Source organism: Epinephelus lanceolatus, chromosome 22 (genome assembly GCF_041903045.1).
Source record: "Epinephelus lanceolatus isolate andai-2023 chromosome 22, ASM4190304v1, whole genome shotgun sequence".
Lineage (NCBI taxonomy): Eukaryota > Metazoa > Chordata > Actinopteri > Perciformes > Serranidae > Epinephelus > Epinephelus lanceolatus.
In genome coordinates this window covers 18,477,789-18,499,849 of record NC_135755.1, presented here as the reverse complement: position 1 = coordinate 18,499,849, position 22,061 = coordinate 18,477,789, and the positions used below count along the sequence as shown (strand labels likewise).

The 22,061-nt window shown below is 40.9% G+C and overlaps 1 protein-coding gene across 1 annotated transcript; it reads right to left on the bottom strand.

Annotated features, from left to right (window-relative positions):
- Positions 1–10,501: 10,501 nt before the first annotated feature.
- Positions 10,502–22,061, bottom strand: LOC117272808 (E3 ubiquitin-protein ligase TRIM39-like). The gene is made up of 8 exons (XM_033651878.2): positions 21,850–22,061; positions 18,363–18,950; positions 18,033–18,128; positions 15,725–15,958; positions 15,223–15,370; positions 14,828–14,854; positions 12,984–13,159; positions 10,502–12,893 (listed from the first exon to the last, which is right to left on the bottom strand). The coding sequence occupies exons 2-8, from the start codon at positions 18,945–18,947 to the stop codon at positions 12,522–12,524; spliced, it is 1,638 nt and encodes a 545-aa protein (XP_033507769.1). The 5' UTR covers positions 18,948–18,950; positions 21,850–22,061; the 3' UTR covers positions 10,502–12,521.

The window sequence follows — 22,061 nt, the reverse complement described above, 5'->3', positions numbered from 1 at the left end:
GCTCGGCTGCCTCTAGTGGACACAGCCTGCAACTGCAACTGCTGTTTACTACCACAGAGGGATTCGTGGGGTCAGGAAAAAGTTGTGGCTTGTGTTAAAATGAATAGATTTCTGGGAGAAAGTCTACAAGGAATACGTGTCCTATTAGGCCTACTAATAGTTTGTTTGTTGTGGTCACTGTTAGTTGTTGCCTTGGCAATAACTACTCTTCCTGGGGTCCATAATAATAATAATAACAATAACTAGTCCATACCCATTGGTAGCTTTGTCACTTTCTACCTATGCCAATCCTCAATGCCTGTGTGCAGTTTCAGATTGACCACTCCGTTCTCAGTGAGTAGAAAAAAAACGTGGGACAGACAGAATAACACACTGACAGTTTCCGTGATTATGTACAGCATACCATACCATGACTTAGTCATACCAAAAATTAGAAAAAACACAACAACATTGGTCCACAGGGGGAGCCACAGCGATCGGTCGCATTTTAGCCATTTTTAAGCATTTTTCTGTTGTTATAGTGCCACCCAGTTGCCAATTAGAGTTAAATTTCTCCAGTCACCTTGAGGCGTCCTGTTCTACATATCTACCAAGTTTAGTAAAAATAGATATGGTGGTTAGGCCTAGATAAGACATTAGCTCTCTAGCGCCCCCATTTTGTTTGATAGGGTCAATAATGGTGGGGTCCCCTCAGATTATGTGTGGTCATATGCCTACAAAGTTGTGTGGTGATCGGTGAAACCATTGAGATGTTATACACCTTTATGTGATGAGCCACGCCCTCCGCAATATTCAAGTTTTCCAACTTTTGCCAAGAGGGAACTTTAGATATTGGTCGCTAGATTATGTTCACCGAGTTTCATGCAGATCGGTCAAACTTCCTAGGAAGAGATCGATTTTAAGTGTTTTTCAAAAAATTCAAAATGGCGGAAAATCTATATAACCGTAAGTTATGGGTTCTTGAGGCAAATTTGTTCCTCATGAGGAGAGGCATCTCTGTGCAAAGTTTCATGTCTCTACGACATACGGGGCATGAGATATGCCCATTCAAAGTTTGCAATTTCAATGGGTTGCTATAGCGCCCCCCTTTGGCCAATTGATGTAATATTGCTTCATTCTCATCCTCCCATGACCCTCTACCACTGTGCCAAATTTCACATGGATTGACCAAGTCAGTGAGGAGAAAAATGTGGAACAGACACACAAACACACCCAAAGACAGAGTTGTCGTCATTATATAGTATGATAATAACTTTATTTATACAGCACAATTCATGCATAAAATGCAACACAAAGTGCTGAACAGAAAAGACAATCAAGACATTTGTTAGAAATAAAAACAAAATAAAAGCATGAATAAAAAATGCCAAGTAAAAGCATAAATACATAAAAACACATTTCAAGAGAAAGCAATGGTGATAAAGGTGTGTCTTAAGATTTTGTTTGAAAGTTTCAACAGATGTAGAGCCCCTAAGACCCTCAGGTAGACTGTTCCAGAGTTTAGAGGCATAATAAGCAAAGGCTGCCTCTCCATGCCTTTTTGTTGTAACCTACGGAATAATCAAGAGATTTGAATCTGAGGATCTTAGGGACCTTGAAGGCACATACATTTTGAGCATGTCAGACAGATCAGATCGGGCAAGGACATTTAGAGCTTTAAAAAACAATTAAATAATTTTAAAATTTATTCTTTGACTGACAGGTAGTGATGGCCAAATGAAGCCTCATGAACCACTTTCTTTATTTTCTGACCCCACCAGATGGCGTTCTTGGTCTAAAGATAAAGGCTGAAGGACTGGCAATCCCCCAAACAAAAACTGAAAGACTCTTACAGTAGCTGGTTACAAAAAGTGTTTAGAAGCTGTGATACTTGCCAAAGGGGGCGCTACTAAGTACTGACTATGCAGGGTGCCCAAACTTTTGCTTCAGGTCCGTTTCCTTTTTTGTTATTTTGAAACTCAAGGTAAGCTTGCTTTAAATATTGAAGAAATGTGTCATCTTTAACTTCATGCCTTTTGGAAATCAGTTCATCTTCTACTTACTTAACTACTCACAGTAAACAAATTATGACCAGGGTGCCCAAATGTTTGCATGTCATTATATATTATAATCCATTTCTGCCAATATTTCCCCCTAAATCCTACACACTGGACCTTTTCCCACGATGGATTCTAACGCACAAGCCACAATCCAGAGGTCCAGTCAGATGGATCTTTGGTCAGATCACTATGTCTTCTCCCAAAAAGCAACCTGAACTTTGATTTTAACTCTGTTTGAATTATTCCACTGTCATGGGCACACCAAGATGCAAAGACACATGGAAATTTATTGTCATTGATCTCGATGCAAAGTAGATTTTAAGCTTCAAATTTGATTGTAAATGTTCTCAGTGCTTGGACAAATATAACCCATCAGTGTCTGGACATTTTGTACAAAACATTAATAATTTTTATCACAGCAAACTGCCATTACAATGTACTCTCTCTGGCATTGTATCATGTTAAAATACAAGTATCTCTCATGCAGACGTTAAAACACACTAAAAGGATTACACACACAAAATAAAATGAGATGTGTCAACTATGGAATACACTTTCCTTCAAGTGTTTCCGTTTGCTCTTGCTTTGTGTTATGTTCCTTCTTTGGAAGCTTCCTCCAGCTCAGTTTTACATCTTTAGTTGCACCTTTCTCACTCAGCTTCCCCTCCACCTACGCAACAGAAAAGAAATATAAAAGTCTACTTTGCAAATTTTTTAGCTTGAGTTATGATGCGCAAAATTGTGATTGGGCTGTCAAGTATTATCACTTCTCTGTGGGTTAGGACTTCACACAAGCTGTCAGGAATTTCTTAAAGGTGTGAAAAATGACAGTCACCCATTTCAGGACTGACTTCATCACAGCAGCGTCTTTCATGTCCACAGAGGAGTCGTGAGCAGTCAGCTTCAGCTTCACCAAGTGTTTCCTCAGTGGATCTGCAAAGAGCAAAAGAGGGGACAAAAACTCTTTAAACCTCATTTATACTCATTAAGAAATAGTTTTAGGGTAACACACTTAGGCCCAATCCCAATACCCCCCCCTTGTCCACTACCCCTTAGCCCTTGGCCCTATCCCTAGCCATTGCCCACTACCCCTTGGCCCTCGAAATGAAGCAACGAGGGGTAGGGGTAGAAATCTTTCCCTAGGAATTGGGACACTACTCACTACGTCACCATGTCGGTTACGTTCACGCATACATAACTATTTTAAACAGGAAGCTGCGAGCCATCTACATTACCAACCAGCATCTACAATGGAGTCTCCAGTTGAGTTCATCCTACCGATCGCGTTTGCCGCATTCATCATGCTTCGTTTGATGAACGACAGACGACGGGACTTCTGCTAGCTAGCTAACCAGCTAACATTACGAGGCAACATAGTTATACTAGCTGGCGTGTTATCGTAATGTGCAGAACAGGACAGATGACAGATGCCAGATAGCACGAGCTAGCTAGCTAGTTAACAAGCAACCTGATGACGGTAACGTTAGCTATGTATGAACTTTTTTCCCCGTCTCTTGCTCAGTGGTAGCCATGGCGACGTCTACCCCACGCTGGCAAGTCAGCATCTGAAATCCCTCTCCCCAAAGGGCTAGTTTCATACCCACTACCCCTCGCTATGCCACCTACTCCTACACGCAAAAAGGAATTGGGACACCCCTACCCCTCGCGGAAATGCGCAAATGTAGGGGTAGGGCCAAGGGGGGGTATTGGGACAGGCCCTTATTCTAACTTATTCTAGAGTTAAGATGGTATTGACCTTCTTATTGAACACTCAGAACAAAAAGATTTAAAGGTCCCTTATTATGTTCATTTCATACTTGAACACAAAGGGAGCCATTTTGAATGTATCAAGTTTGAAATGGTCTATATAGTAGAGTTGCGACATCACAACTTCACGGAAGGGAAAGTTTCTGCATTCGGGCTGTGTGCCTTTCTCTGTGGATTGAACGTTGTGATACTTTCATAGTATTTATAAAGCAACTATATCTGCTTTATTTAAAAAAGGCATGGAAATCTGACATTTTATAATATGGGACCTTTAAACACAGCCTGCCGTTTTTATTTTTAAAGATGTGTCTGTGGTATAATAGTGATAATGCATTCTGAGGTGTCCCGATACAGAAAATAATGGACTTGGTGCAGGAAATGTTGCTCCTCTTCCACTCCACATTTATTATTCTTATATATACAAGGCACATCAGAGTTCATAATTGCTTTCATAACACGTCTTGTGATGTAAAGTTCTTGTAATTAGCCATATTAAAAGGCGATTATTATGAAATACCATAGGGTGCGATAGCAGAAAAAGCTACTTACCACTGTGGCAAAAAAAGGGCAACTTTTCAGCACAACTCTTGTCAACCATTGCAAGAGGTTTGCTGTTGACCTCAAGTACGGCACAGTCATATAATCCATTTAGATATGGCTCGTACTGTTTCCAGGGTAAGAATGAGGGTTCACTGCCATCAGACCACACCCAAAACACATCCGTCAGCCCGATCCAGACCAGGCCCTTGTTAACCGTCCTCTGCAGCTCTTTATTTTCAAGCTGGTTCCGCACTCTGGCCAGGTCTGTGTGCTGTTCTCTGCAGTAAGCCTGAGCATCGCCCCAGCTCAAGGAGGGTTTCCCCAAAGAAAACCTTTCAGAGATGTCGGCACCGAACCCTAAAAAATGCCATCAAATGTATGATAATTATTCAGTTAATCAATAGAGCGTGAGATGATGATCTCATAGGGATGCACAGTGTATTAGTCAGCATATTGGAGGGCATAACAAACAGGAAGGTCTGGTGGTCCTCCCCTAGTGTTTCACTGGCTCTTGGAGCTGTTGCTCAAACTACACAAGCTTAACTCCTGCATTTTCATATTGCACGCCACCCATGTATGCATAACGATTGTAGCTTCTATGACATCACCCATTGGTTTTTGGACTGCCATTTTGAAGCCTTGAGTTCAGCATTTTGGCCATCGCCATCTTGGTTTTTTGGAGCCAGAAGTGACCATATTTGGGAGAGAGGCTGTGTGGAGTGGCAGTGGATCTGACTGAGTAGCTGTGGACGCTGTCAACAGATAATGTTTGATGAACTGCAGTTTTTGGCACTTCTGCATTGGCTTCATTTTTCAGCCTCAGAGGTTGCTGATTGGCCAGCGCAGACACAAAGAGTAAAACAGCAGATTAAGAGATAGACCTGCCACTCTGGCGCTCTCTCTCAAACTTGGACTTAAATCCAATGAAACGGTAAAACTAGGCAGTGCTTATCTAATATTAATCGAGATTATGTAACTGCACTGCTTATTTCCCTCCTTTTTGTTTTCAGGAACTTAGTTTAATACAATATTTAGCTGTAATAGTGAGAGTTTGTGAAAGAGGAAGTGGCGCCACACTGTTTCCTACACAGTGAAAACGGAGGTCGAAAACACTCAAACTGTAAAACTAAGCAGCGCTAATCAAATATACACTAAGATTCTGTTACTGACTTGCCTGTTTCTCAACTCAAATATTTTCAGAAACATGTTTCAGCTTACTGTTTAGCTGGAAAACAAGTTTTTTGCCATTGTTGGCCATTAAATGGATAAAATTGCTTTACGTCACCCACCAGCGGAAGTGAATGCCACAGTCCCTTTTCTCTGTTTTCTCTGGTCATGTAGCACTGATTTCAAAAGTATTTGCATCTTTCTACTGCACAGATGGACTAGTTTTATATGACAACATCCATATATCGGTGAAATAGTCCGGGAGCCAGGTCCAGCCCTCGTGATGTTTTCTGCTACCTTTTTTTCATTACTATTCCCTGTTAGCCTAGACCCTGGGCCATCGTAAGTTGATAACGAGCACCCCCAACTCGGGGTCATTTGGTCTCAGGGGGCCAAAACCCCTTTTTTGTGACAAGTTTCTAGTGAAATGTAAATGCAAATATTAGGGCACTACAATGGCATGAATAGTCATACAAGTATGAAATTTGGCAAGGAGTATTCTGACACAAAGGGGAAAGTAGCAAAATAAGATTCTGGGGCTTGCTGCCATTTTGAATTTTGAAAAGGTCAGAAATGGATTCAGCACCCTCAATAACCCCCAAATCCACTCCAATACTGTCCAAATCAGCCAAGCAGTTGCTGAAATAAAGTCTATATGGGTGATTATCCTAATAAATGCTAATATTATTAATTTCTCAACATATGCAAGTTAGCAGTTTCTAAATGCTGGGGACCCATTCTGTAAATTTCTAACATGAAACTTCAGGGAACTCAACACTTCCGGGTTCACATTGCTGGCAAGTAGACTCACTGGAAGGCTAGTGACTAAAAATTCAGTTTTCTCTGATGTGAGGTATAGTGACAATATCAGGCCAAAGCAAGTGTAATTTTCAAGATATAAAGGTCAACTTGGGCTCAAATTGAAGCTTACCAAATTGGGGAGTTTTCTATGCACAAGTGAAGCAGTGATATTAAACACAAAGTGATGAAAGATAATCAATTTTGATGAGAATTTGTCTTTTTTTTTTGTTTTTTGGGGATGTTGTGTGTGATATTTTGAAATAAAATGGGAACAAGTCCCAGAATCTTATTTTGCTACTTTCTCCTTTGTGTCAGGATACTTCTTGCGAGATTTCATACTTGTATGACTATTCATACCATTGTAGTGACCTAATATTTGCATTTACATAATTTCGCCAGAAACATGTCCCAAAAAAGGGGTTCTTGGCCCCCTGAGACCAAACAACCCCGAGTTGGGGGTCCTCGTCATCAACCTATGATGGCCCAAGATATAGGCCAACAGGAAATGATAATAAGAAAAAGGTAGCAGAAAACATTATGAGGGCTGGACCTGGCTCCTGGCCTAAAATACTTCTTAAATCATATTCTTACCCTTATAGCAGAAGAATCTTTTCGGGCTGCTGCAGTTTGCAGAAAACCATGTTCCATTCTCTCCTATGCCCGCACAGAAATGGTAATTGTGTATGGGTTCACCTTTTGCCCAGTTCAAATACATCAGTTCTCCCTCTTTGTAGTCATCAGCGTCTGAGCGTGACCAACCCCAACTCCTGTGCAAACCTAAGTAGACAAATTGGATGCCAGGCTCAATCAGACGAGCTAGTTCCTCCAGGTCCTGCTCATCGTTGACGGTGACCAAATCAGTGTATTTCTCTCCACAGTACTGACGGGCTTCGGACCAAATCTTAGGCTTGTTGATGAAGTGGTACTGATGATGATAAGAGGATACACAATGGCACAGACCTATGGACAGGGGTGGAGGAAGTATTAGATGTTTTACCTAAAAGTACCAGTACAACAGTGTAGAAGTTCTGCACTCAAAATCCTGCTTGAGTAAAAGCACAAAGGTGTTATTAGCTAAATGTACTTCAAGTATCAAATGAAAAAATTGCCTCTCTGAGTGATATAATATTGTATGTTTTATCATTAGGTTGTTAATAGTGATGCATCCTTGCTTAAACACCATTGTGCTGTTGAAGCGTGGTCCAAGTGAAGCTAGTTGTAATTACTTTATATATAGTTAGGAAGTTCTGAATTTGAAATAAATGACTTCATGTGAGAAGTTAAGAAGGGTTAGACACTGGCAAGAAACAACATTTGGCATCTCCCAGGGCATCAAAAAACATCACTTGGGCAGTGGCCCTCAGCGTCAGATATAGACACACAAAGCACCCTTTAGTGTCTTCATGAGATGCATCAGGCTTTCAACCTATGCAAACCCATCCATGTCATTCTTGGATGGTCAACAACAGACATTGCATAAGGAACGTGACAGTCCACTTAAGACGGCTGGGAGGGGAGGTGGATGGGTCAAACAGGCACAGGACTTTGGCCTAGGAGTTAGAAAAACAGTGTTTGTGTCCCGCGTTAAATTAAAAGTAAACATTGAGTTATTTTGTCAAGTCAGTCATGGTCAGTTGTTACATGAGTTGACCGATGTGAGTAATGTCAACCACAATCTTTTCCAAACCCTAACCAAGTAGATTTGTTGCCAAAGCGTAACCCCTGCCCCCTTGTGTTAAGAGAGAACACAAAAGGTTGCCCAAACATCAAACGATGATAAGTAGGGATGGGATCAAGTTGGAAAAGAAGTGATATTTAAAGAAGCAAAACAAGAGTCAACACTGACTTGGCTTTCCACCAGTGGAGACAGCTCTTGGTGAGTAAAGAGATAAGGTTTGATGGTGAACTCGCAACGTTTCATTTAGTATCATTTAACATTAGATAGATGTTACTTAACTGGGGAAATTCTTTATTCATACTCAGAAATCATTAGGTTCACAACCCTCTTTCCATCTTTTCTTGATTGAATTTAACTCAGTGCTGAACTCTTGCTTTTTTTGTACATTGTACTGTTGAATCAAATATTTTAAAAATGTAAAAAAAAAAAACAACAACATATGGATCTTGTAGTTAATGACACTCCTGACTTTGAGTAACCTTTTGAATGGCGTTACAGGCCCACAGACTGTTATACATGGACAGGGATGATAAACAATTGTCTTCTATGTTGTTTTAAAGGAAAAACAGTCTGTTTTATCAATTTAGGATTTCTAGAAGTGTTTCTATATACAGTAAGCTCCTAAATAGACATTTCTGTCTTTGTTGACTAGTTTTTTACTCACATTCACACATTCAGTACATTGTTTTACCCTCTTTTTTTTGAAAAGTGGACAAAAAATACCTTAAGTACTATTTGGATGGGATTAGTTTGACATAGGGATGTGGACTGATGTCAGTTTACCACAGGATATCTAGTATAAATGTCCGATTCGCACGGGACAAAAAATCTTCGTAATTCTTTTTGATTGGTCTCCCACATAGGGCTATGCGATCATTAGAAGAATATCCACTGTCACGACTGCCTACAACACCGAATGCTTCTTCAGGCGCCTCCATCATCGAAAAAACGCGGAAAATTAGTTGTACACGCGGAAAAATGGTTGTAAACAGGACGTGACAAAATATTTACATACATTTTTACAGAGGATCGTGTTGGCACGGTATTTTCACCAGACCGTTTTACAGAAGGTAAAAGTTGCTGTAATTTTTACTGACATTAATCGTAATGATTACAGACATGGCGCATTTGGACGGGAATAAAATCCCTGGTAATAATTACTTGACCCCACGTCTCCACGTTAAACTAATCCTGTCCGAATAGGGCTTTAGAAAAACATGTTTAAAATGTTAATTTTGATAAAATATATAAATATATCAACTTAGAACACAGATAAACTCCCTCACCTGAGAGTACCAACATGCCAAACATTCCCCTCTCCATGGTCTGTGCTCCCTATAATAAAATAAAACAATGTATGAAGTAAATTAAAGACAGATCATCTTCAAGACAAATTTAAGAAAAAGAAGTCTCTCAAACCATTATGAATATCATCGTATACTAATTGTGATGATGATAAAACTCACCTGTTATGAAGATAACGGACGATCTCTAACAAGAGAAACTGGGAGTCGTCTTCTGTTGTTTCTTGTATCTTGATTCTGCCTTTTAAATCAACACACCCCATTTATTCAAAACAGGAGGCCTGCCTGCTTCCTCTCATAGGAAATTTCCCTGTCTCACAAACTCACTGGTAATCCACATGATAATGCAGAAATCTACTTTAAGGTCTCTCAGGTTAGATTAAGTGACAAAAAGCATCAGCAAACATGTTTTAAAGTTGCATTAAAATATTTGCATTACAACAATGGATAAAAAACTATGTGTAATGTGAATAAAGTTGCACATAGTGACAAACCCAACCAAGTACAGCTCTACGGAGCATTTTAGCATCTTAAGCCTTATTTTGTTGTTTTTTTTAAGTCTACAAATTTCCATAATTGCTACAGTCTCACCACCTTTATCAACCTGTCTTAGAGAAAAAGCTCTAAAAACCTACAGTTTTCCACCTGCTTAGCTTCAGATACCTGACTGGCTAACTGGCTAGTTGAGCATTTAGCAGCTAATGATGCCACATATTCTCCTCAGGAGATGGTGAACACCAAAACAGAACTAAACTGAGTGAATATCGGAGTTAAAGTCCTCAGGTGGCCAGAAGCAAGACTCCAAATGCATGCAAGCCATTTGCTAAGAGGATCCCCCAATCCCAAATGGATCCCTTACAGACTCGTTGACTCAAGCCCTAAGCCCTTACAGACCTAGGAGCAATTCCATTTCTTCCCCTTAGCCCTTGTCTTGGCCCTTCCCCTTGGTTTAGCGCATTCCATTGAAGAAATGGAATTGGTCCTAGGTCTGTAAGAGCTTAGGGTTTGAGTCTTGTGTATACACCTTGTGCTTCTGCCTCCAAGTGGTCAAAAATCAGTGAGTGCAGTTCCAACATGAGCTGCACAGACACTGACATAGTGGTGAGTACAGTGTTTCTTATCGAATGCCTCCTTCTTTATTCTCCTTGCATGTTTTGGCATGCGTCCTCTAAGAATGCAAAGCACATGGAAATGCTGAGGCTCTGTTGGGACTGATGCAAAAGGTTTTGGATTTTATTTGAAAAAAATCACAAGATTCAAACATGCCAGTCAAGGCTTTAATGTCAAAACATTTTGATCATTAAGGTTGAAGTTGTTACCAACTCTGCATAAAGTAAATCAGCACCTCTTGAATGATAATACAATGTGTCTAAATTCAGTTTCAAGCTTCCATTACACAAACAATGCTATGCTAAGCATGTAGAGTCCACAAGACAACTGTAAACATGTCGGTATCATTTACGTGGGTTTGATGATTCATTTAAGTTTGGCACAAAAGTAGGTGTCACAAAGGTGTCCTTAAATTAGGCCCTCAAAAAACAAAATACTCACTAGCAGTTCAAATTACATTTGTGTTTTGTTTTTTACTTCCAATTGCTTTAGTTTCATTTGAGATCAATCCAATCTCCTAAAAAATACATCCGTATTGGGCTGTTATGTAAACCCCCTCAACTCCCCTGAGGCCTTGGGACAATGCATAATAATACAAATAACCCTGTATAACATATTAAAATTAAACATATTACTATCAGTTTGTTTTATGGCTTTAAATTCTTTTTTATCACTGTGTGTTAAATGCGTTGTATGCCATAGTGATGGCCAAATGAGGCCTCATGAACCACTGTCTTTATTTTCTGAAGCCACTAGATGGCACTGTGTGTTCAACAAAGGTTTGAAAGCACACTTCATTGCCAGTCCTTCAGCCTTTATCTTTAAACCAAGAGCGCCATCTGGTGGGGTCAGAAAATAAAGAAAGTGGTTCATGAGACTTCATTTGGCCATCACTAGTATGCCATTGTAAAGCACTGTTTCACTGTTAGAAAAAGTGTAAACAAATAACATGTTTAGTCAGCCTTACTAATATTTATCCCCTGTGTTCGTTGGCCAAAATTGCCCCTCAGTTACAATCAGGGAATTTGGTTTCACATGCAATCCATTAGTTGATGGATGGGTATAAAAAGCAGCGATCGCAGTGTGTAAAGACGCACAATGGCTTATTTGGCGCTGACCTACTGGCCAACGATGATGAGTGGCTTATGAGCCAGTTCCGATATTTACACAAATCATTTGAGTCATGAAAATCAGATTGTTTGTCAAACAGCACTATGGCAGCTGCATCCCTCATTTAGAGTGTTTATTTCAGACAGTCACTGAAACTGTCTGACAGTCAACTTGAAACATCCCTCGGTTTTCAGTCAACTTCACATTGTTTGAAGTTTTGTTTTTTACCTTTACCTCTTGCAGTGTTTTCCATGCTTGTCTTTGTGTGGTGTCTTAATAATGAATGTTAATTCAGGGTGTTTCAGCGGCCATTTATACACACCTATAGATAGTGATGGCCAACTGAAGCCTCATGAACCACAAGTGTGCTTTCAAACCTTTGTAGAACAGACAGCGCCATCTAGTGGCTTCAGAAAATAAAGACAGTGGTTCATGAGGCCTCATTTGGCCATCACTATCTATAGATGGGGCACGATGCTCGCTCACTGCGCCAAATTTTGAGTTGATTGTGATTTATAAAGGTGTGGGACACGTGGGCCCACTGTATTATAAATCAGGATGTTTTTGTACATAAGCACTTTCTGTGCTTTGTTTGGACGTCACCTTAAGTCAGCTATCCTGTGCAGTTTTATATATAATGTAGATTCACTCATTGCTGAACCATAGTAACTTCTATACTGTCATGGTCGTCATGGTTGGTTCATTAGTCCAGTCTTTGCTGCTCTGAATGCTTCTTTTTCCAGGAAGAGCAAAGAAAATATTACCCTAGTTCAAATGAACTTCTAGAGTCAATAGCAACTTTGAAACATTTCCAATTATGGCTAGTAGGTTCAAGGCCATAATGCCTTGTATAGAGGATGTGGGGCATTACAGTCTTTGAGAACTGCACTAGAAACCCAGATACCAAAAAAACAAACAAACAAGACTTAACTCATTACTAATCAGTTCTGTGAGTCAAAATCTCTCTTGCAACTTCAGAATACAGTCAAAGGTTCATCTTCAAGTCTACGTCTCAGGATTAACAGCTGTGATAACCAATGCCGCTACATTCTTCCCTTCATCATAAACACCCGGGCTGAAGAAGGGGAAGATCCTCTCAGAGAACAAGCACCCAGTGAAAGAGTAGATATGAGACCTGGTCTCCACATCAAAGAACGACACAATCCCCTCCTCGTAATCCGTAAACACTCCCACAATCTGCGGCTTGTCCTTGAGGGGAAGATGGACTGAGGGGGAATCCAAAGCGCGATACTCTGTGCCGTTCCTCAGCCGCACCGTCCAGAAGCCGTTCTCTGGCTTGGAGGTGATCATCCCCTTCCTGTTGACAGACTCTTTGACCACGCCCAGGTCCCAGAAGGTCTTTGCTGCTACTACCACCTGATAAATTACAAGAGAGTATGAAACATTGACAGAGAATACAGAGTTGATTTCCAAAACACTCTAAAATGAATTAAAGAAGATGCTGACCTGGAAGTAGAACCTCCCAGACATGTAGCCTTTCTTGCCTAGGACACAAATGACGGGGTCAAAGCGTTGAGGGATATCTGGCACAATGTGTAGCAGCTCAGCGCGGCCCGCCTGCTTTCCGTCACTTGACAGGACGATGTTTGGATGGGCAGTGTCCGGGTCTAGAACCACGTCAACTGAAGAGATGATATGGAGAGAACTTAATACAAAATCTACTACTAACTCTTCTATGTCTACCTCGACTCCGACAACATTGAGAGCCATATGGCTTTATATGTCTGTCTTGACATTTGTATTAGTAAGTAAAATTTGTTCGTCTTAACAGGTAAATATATAGCGCCCTAACGCGTTAAATGCGTGTTAAGACAACAGACAATGCCCTGTTAACGAGTGCATTTCTGACATTTTATTACATTTTATATTAGGTGCAACCATTTCACCAGTTTCGGAGAGGAAACGGATGAAATAGTATTCGGTATACACTGTATTTGCATAAGTGTTCACTAGATGGCAGAAGTAAATTAGAATATATTGGGCATAGTGTTTAGTCTTCTTTCTATTCTATCTAAGGGGGTTTTGCAGACACATATATAATTGTGTCATCCACATACATTTGACATTTGACTCTTTTGCAACTGTCAGGTAAATCATTTATGTTCAAACTAAAAAGTAAAGGGCCCTAAGTTGAACCTTGTGGAATTCCTATTCGGCAAATCTGGACAGATGACTGGGCAGAGATTATTTTAACACACTACTCTCTTTGTTCAAGAAAGTAAATATATATTTACAATAATTAATATGTAATGGTTGTGTGGTCACTGGAGATTGTTTAAATTGCAAAATACATACTTTTGGTGTCACATGTATGTCATACTTCAACATCTCCTCAGCCCTTTGTATGATATCCTATGAATTAGTGACATTAGTGGATGACATTGCAAACTGAACATAAAGTTACATATTTAATGTAAAGTTACTGTGGTAAGGTTTAGGAAAAGAAACACCAGTCTACTGAGAAAGTCTTATGTTTTGTGACACATCCACCACCCTAACCTGCCGCATTACATGGACCCCTTCCTTCTTTACTCCTGTCAGCGCGTAGGTTACATGATTGCAGGCTGCCCAAATATCTGAATTATACAGGAATTACTGGCTCATGGTTACTTAGGATATGCGTGAATTTTGATGCTTTACATTTCATAGGAAAACACATGAACAGTGCATAAGAACAGCCTGATTATTTCACTGATTTAATGTTTGTTCATTTCTGGGTCTGATGACCTCCAGACCTGACATAGACACCTAGCGTCAGTGATTACACATCGCTCAGTGATAAGATTACATCACTTACAGATAAGATACCAACAGGAATATGCTCTACTTTACTACCACTATTACCACTACTATACTGCTACCACTACTAAACTTTATAACTATGAGTCATAAAGCCAGATATTTATGCTACTTTAGCCACGCATAGCTATTGGTCTGAAGGTGGAAGGTAAATAAGAAAGTGACAGAAGTGAGCAAATCAATGAATGATTAAATGAACTTAGACTGCAGGATAATCCAAATAAAATAAATTAGTGAATCTCGAGCCATTATGTGTAGACGTTGTATGTGATTATAGTACTGTTCATATAATTCTGTTGACATAGTTTTTGTTCGTAGAAAAAATCTGCCAATATTAGTGAATATTGGTGGCATCTGTGTGTCAATTTAATCTTTGTCAGCTGTTTCTCTGTGCCATGGTGTTTTTTTGTGACAACCACAAGTGGGCAACAAAATCAAAGCTTTTCAAACACACTAAATGGCCTTTAACATAGCTATATTTGAGATCTTACCTGCATATTTCTGCATCCTCTTTATCTCTGTCAGGAAGATAAAAATCAGTTTGGGTGGTTTCAGTGACACATTTTGGTTAAAAACATGAAACTTTAGAGAAGTTATGAATTAAAAAGTGTCATGAATTTGACTGTAATATTTGATGATGATCACATGCAGTTAGTGATGGCCAAATGAGGCCTCATGAACCACTGTCTTTATTTTCTGAAGCCACCAGATGGTGCTGTGTGTTCAACAAAGATTTGAAAGCACACTTCATTGCCAGTCCTTCAGCCTGTATCTTTAAACCAAGACCGCCATCTGGTGGGGTCAGAAAATAAAGAAAGTGGTTCATGAGGCTTCATTTGGCCATCACTACATGCAGTTAGTGTCATGCTCTGCCCAGATATTTTACCTTCATTCTTCAGGCTGTCCAGTTCATTCTTCAAGGTGTCGTCCAGCTTAGACAGCGCTCTCCTCACCGCCCCCACGCACAATTCAGGGTGGATGCTGATCTCTGACCACTCTCTGGTGGGTGGAGGTGACATCAGAGAGGGCGACTTCTATCAGAGGAAAACACAGAGAAGAAGAAATGTGAATATTGTTTATATGATGTTAAAACTGGGACTAACCCTCTCCTGACACCTGACCTATCAGCCCTCCTAGGTTAAAACCTCAGTATTCATCACTAGTGATGGCCAAATGAAGCCTCATGAACCACTTTCTTTATTTTCTGACCCCACCAGATGGCGCTCTTGGTTTAAAGATAAAGGCTGAAGGACTGGCAATGAAGTGTGCTTTCAAACCTTTGTTGAACAGACAGCACCATCTGGTGGCATCAGAAAATAAAGACAGTGGTTCATGAGGCCTCATTTGGCCATCACTATTCATCACCACAGTTTAAGGTTGATTATAACCTGTAAGATGTGCAGATGGTCGTCAGTGTCCCTCAGCTCCTCCAGCTCAGCGTTCCTCCTCTGCAGTTCAGTGATTTCCTGCTGCAGCTCCTCGACGAGCTCCTCTGACCTCCTCTCCGCTGCTTTCTGCTTCTCCTTGATCTCTGTGTGGACTTCAGTGTGTCTCTCCTCAATCGAGCGAATCAGAGACGTGAGAAGACGGTCGCTCTCCTTCATCTCCTTCTCTGCACTTGCCTGGACAGGGATAAAAATTATGAATATGAATATTCAAAGTTTAAACAAAATATACCATTAGAAGTGTTGTCCCTTTCTCAATGGGAAATTCACTTAACCTACCTTGTGGTAGGTACCTCTGTACTTCATACAGTACAGGCCAAAAGTTTGGACACACCTTCTCATTCAATGCGTTTTCTTTATTTTCATGACTATTTACATTGTAGATTCTCACTGAAGGCATCAAAACTATGAATGAACACATGTGGAGTTATGTACTTAACAAAAAAAGGTGAAATAACTGAAAACATGTTTTATATTCTAGTTTCTTCAAAATAGCCACCCTTTGCTCTGATTACTGCTTTGCACACTCTTGGCATTCTCTCCATGAGCTTCAAGAGGTAGTCACCTGAAATGGTTTTCCAACAGTCTTGAAGGAGTTCCCAGAGGTGTTTAGCACTTGTTGGCCCCTTTGCCTTCACTCTGCGGTCCAGCTCACCCCAAACCATCTCGATTGGGTTCAGGTCCGGTGACTGTGGAGGCCAGGTCATCTGCCGCAGCACTCCATCACTCTCCTTCTTGGTCAAATAGCCCTTACACAGCCTGGAGGTGTGTTTGGGGTCATTGTCCTGTTGAAAAATAAATGATCGTCCAACTAAACACAAACCGGATGGGATGGCATGTCGCTGCAGGATGCTGTGGTAGCCATGCTGGTTCAGTGTGCCTTCAATTTTGAATAAATCCCCAACAGTGTCACCAGCAAAACACCCCCACACCATCACACTTCCTCCTCCATGCTTCACAGTGGGAACCAGGCATGTGGAATCCATCCGTTCACCTTTTCTGCGTCTCACAAAGACACGGCGGTTGGAACCAAAGATCTCAAATTTGGACTCATCAGACCAAAGCACAGATTTCCACTGGTCTAATGTCCATTCCTTGTGTTTCTTGGCCCAAACAAATCTCTTCTGCTTGTTGCCTCTCCTTAGCAGTGGTTTCCTAGCAGCTATTTGACCATGAAGGCCTGACTGGCGCAGTCTCCTCTTAACAGTTGTTCTAGAGATGGGTCTGCTGCTAGAACTCTGTGTGGCATTAATCTGGTCTCTGATCTGAGCTGCTGTTAACTTGCGATTTCTGAGGCTGGTGACTCGGATGAACTTATCCTCAGAAGCAGAGGTGACTCTTGGTCTTCCTTTCCTGGGTCGGTCCTCATGTGTGCCAGTTTCGTTGTAGCGCTTGATGGTTTTCTCGACTCCACTTGGGGACACATTTAAAGCTTTTGCAATTTTCCGGACTGACTGACCTTCATTTCTTAAAGTAATGATGGCCACTCGTTTTCCTTTAGTTAGCTGATTGGTTCTTGCCATAATATGAATTTTAACAGTTGTCCAATAGGGCTGTCGACTGAGTATTAACCTGACTTCTGCACAACACAACTGATGGTCCCAACCCCATTGATAAAGCAAGAAATTCCACTAATTAACCCTGATAAGGCACACCTGTGAAGTGGAAACCATTTCAGGTGACTACCTCTTGAAGCTCATGGAGAATGCCAAGAGTGTGCAAAGCAGTAATCAGAGCAAAGGGTGGCTATTTTGAAGAAACTAGAATATAAAACATGTTTTCAGTTATTTCACCTTTTTTTGTTAAGTACATAACTCCACATGTGTTCATTCATAGTTTTGATGCCTTCAGTGAGAATCTACAATGTAAATAGTCATGAAAATAAAGAAAACGCACTGAATGAGAAGGTGTGTCCAAACTTTTGGCCTGTACTGTATGTCTGTTTGTGATTCCCTATATTTCCTAAAATGCCTTTCACTACCACTACAGATAAGTTGTAGAGTTAGAGAAAGCAGCACTGTTTTCAGTGATAAATCTGCGATAAATCAGTCCAGTCTGAGCATCAGCTCTTTGATTCTGCATGGCACAGAAAATCTGATGTTTACTGTTGCATTATGTTTTTAATCATCAGTATAGTATAATCTGTCATCACAGTCTGCTGCAGCTGCTAATACTTGATGAAATCTTCACGTCACCAGCTGAATTCAAACAAGACAGATGCATTAAGATAATGACTCATTTTCAGACTCACGTTGCTGAGCTTCAGACAGTTTTTGATCTCCTCCACTTTCTTCAGTCGCTCCTGAATCATCTGCTGAAAATCTGCCTCAGTCTGCTTGATTTGGACCTAAACAAAACAGAGCGGAAATTGACAGTTGACAGGCTATAAGTTAGTAACACTGTGAGAAATGAAACAATTAGATGTGGAATTAGACACAAGGCTTGGAAAACATTCGGGATTTCATTAAACCTTTGAACCCTGAGCAAATGAGTGCAATATTGTTATCAGGCATTAGTACTGATTTTGGTCTTCAGAAACCTTTATTGCCCATACCCTTGTGATACAGAGTATATACTCTACCTTCCGCTCCTGACTCTCGTCCTCTATTGTAACAGCCTGGTGGTCTTTGTGCATGGTCTCGGTGCAGAACTGGCACACACACTTCTGTTCATCCCTGCAGAACATCTCCAGCAGCCTCTCGTGCTTCTTGCACATCCTCTCCTGCAGGTTCCTCACCGGCTCGATCAGCTTGTGGATCTTCAAGGTGGCGACTCTCTGGTGAGGCTCCAGGTGGGCTTTACAGTACGAGGTCAGACACACCAGGCAGGACTTCAGGGCCTTCACCTGCAGGGATGTCGCCGCGCAGACATCACACACCACCTCACCTGGTTTGGCCGTGCACAGTGGTGACGCTGACGAACAAATGACAATGTTTCTAAACGTGTCCGCCAGCTCTTTGAAGGCTGTGTTGATGCCGATTTCAGGACGGGGGGTGAATGATTTGTTACAGGTGGGGCACTGGCAGACCTTGCTGCTGTCCCACACACTCTGGATGCAGGCCTGGCAGAAGTTGTGTCCACAGGGAGTGGTGACCGGGTCGGTGAACACTTGCTGGCAGATGGAGCACTGGAACTGTTTCTCTGGTAACATACCTGAGGAGGCCATTGTCTGCGGAACAGTTAAAAAAAGGAAGTCAGGTGATCTGTTGCTCAGGAAGATCTTTGATAGAGGAAGTGCATATAAAGATAAATAACCACAGAACAAACACAGAACTATAAGTCAGCTTCCATTATGACATGTTAAAAAACACAGTTGAGTAAAACACCTGTAACTTCATGTGTTTATTATGTAACGCCATGACTGTGTATATATGCACGTCTTGAAATGCAGGACTCATACACCCTGCACTGTTTGGTGTGCCTCATGTATTAGTCATTGTTTTCACACCCCAAAACACACAACAGACACACCCACACTTCCAACAGAAAACATTCACATAATTACACCAGTAACACCAACACCCTGTTACCAGTGCTACCAACTCTGGTACTCATGTAGTAATAGTAAAGTTAGAAATATTATTATTATTGCTGCTTGCTATAAAAAGAAATCAGGCTGTAAGAGGTGGGACTAAGTCATTGTTTTGCAAGTCACAAGTAATTATTGTGTCATTGCATTCAAGTCCAAAGTCAAGTCCCAAGCCCTAAACTTTAAGTTTCGCATCCCAGACAACTCGTAATGCACTTCTCACCCAATGTAATGCCATTTTAACAATAGAGTAATAATGTTAGCTAGGTATTAGCTCACCTACTATTTTTTTGTAAATATGTTTTATTGATTTTCAGTGTCTTTATCCCACAAAACATGTATATCTGACATCAATTCAACCATTCCTCCCCTGACTATAAAGAAACACTGCTCATCATATATACTGGCAACTTGAAATCAGAATTTCTGATTCCATCCCCATCACCATGACCACCCATCCACAGAATTACAGGTGAGCTCCGATGTCACAATCCAGCGCTTGGGCAGTGACTTGCGGCGTCAGAAACCAACGAAAAAAGGCGTCCTTTAACGTTGGCATGATCAGGAGGAAACATGGCGAGACAAGCATGCAAGTTAAGGAGGCAATAGTTCAGCTGGGGGCAGGAGGGGTGGTGGATGGGTCCAACAAACACCGACTTTCACCCAAGAGAGCAGTGTTCGTATCCTGTAAGGTTATAAAGCCAAACCCTGTTCTTTTTTCCTAAACCTAACCACTTCCTTTTGTTGCCTAAACCCAACCATGTGTGTTTGCTGTTGAAGTAAAGAAACGTCAATTGCAGTGTTGTACCAACGTAGTGCATTTGATTTGAAAGAGACTGTCCAGAACAACCAACATACCCAGGGTACCTTGCACATCATATCTGGACACGGAGAGTCCATGACCAAGCACATCAATATGTTATGAGGTCGGAGTGAGAATGTGTTGTACAGGCTACAAGATACATTCAGGTAAAGAAGGGAAGCTAACAGAACAAAATAATTGTATTGATTACTCAAATGTAGAAAGAGAGGGGAAAAGGAAAATGTTGCTGTAGTGCACCATTCATAGCTACCATGTTATTCTTTATCAAGGGGTTCCTGTAGCAAATCAAAAAAAGTCCAAAAAGGGACTCCATATCTAATTAAAAGGTTTGAGAGGACCCTTCGAGGGTATATTTGATTTTTTTCTAACTCTAACAAATACATAACTCTCTGACCCAATGAAAAAAAGGTGGGGGAGTACGTTGCTTCCAATTTAGAGGAATCAAATGTCTTGCCAGGAGAGAAGTGAAAGCTATAACCGCGTGGGATTTACTTGGTAAGATAGCACAGGATTCCTTCAAAATTAGACCAAAAAGTGTGCAGACTGGGTTGGGGTCCAACTGGGTTTCAAACATCTCGCTAAAAGCTCTAAAAATGCTTATCGTAGGTGTCCTCCTGCATCTGTTGTTGACAATTTGCAATGAACACAAGGACGTCAACAAAAGCACATGGTCAGGTTTTGGCTCTACATTTATACAGGAAGTGAACATCAGGCTCAAAGGTGAAAGTCCGTGGTTTGTTGGACCCATCCACCAGCCCTCCTTCCCACCCTACAGGGACTCTCCAGCTCCTTATATTACATTGCACCAGCAGCGTTTGGTTACACATAAGCCCCAAAACCAGCCACAACTCAGCCCTGAGCAGAGTGGCCGTCCTCTATTGACCAATCAACAGACTGCAGTGTTCACAGCTCCACCTTTTAGTACCAGATCTGTGTGCTAGGTACCCCAACAGAGGGGGGACCAAAAATGGGGACAGTACAGAACGGTTCCATTGGTACCATCCACAACTTTTCACAGTGGAAACAGAAAAAATGGGTCCAAACTGATCTGAACTGCTCGGTGGAAATGGGACTATTGCAGCGGTATTTGACGGCTGGAATGACGGGCTGACATATAACATAGATTCAATTTTGTTTCACTTCATTTTTTCCCCTGGTCATCCACAGTTATAGAACCACAACATAAACATATTTATATATATTTAGTCGATTCTTTTTTATTATTAAATCCAATTATTCTCTTGAATCCATACAAATACAAACTCACAGGGTAAGTATTAAGGCTTTTAAATAGATCTGATTAAACAAATCTGCACGACCTGCAGCTTAACTCATCAATCAGTCCCAAAATAACCAGGAAAATATGATTTTTACAATTATATCAATTTAACTATTGGTCCAAAACTGCTATTGTTGGTCATTCTAAGCAAGATACGTTATACAGCACAAAATGAATTAAATAGTAACTTTAAAACTGCTTTAAGTTCACACTAAATATTAGGTAATATTTCAAAAACAGCACATTTTCTTCATTCTACACTGAACATATGTTTGCAGATGTGTCATATACCTGAGAAAAAGGGTTGTTCCCCTTTTGAATAATCCACACCTTAGCTATTTAAACCAATTAACGTCACTGTCATTCACCTGCTTAGTCTTTCTCACAACACAATAAATTGTCGGTTTTAGCTTTTCCTCCATATTCCTCATACTCACAGCTGCTTCTCTTAGGTGAGGCTGTTCAGTCACACTTCAGTCCTTGGTGACGGCAGAGCAGGTGACTCTCCCGCTGTGTGAGTGAGTTATGAATACATTACAGGGCTAGCTGTGAAACAGGAAAATGTAACGTCAACACAGTTATTCATCAGCCTGAACCCTCCCTCTCCCGAGCACAGCGCTGGCTTCTCTCTCTGCCCGCTGTAACCTGA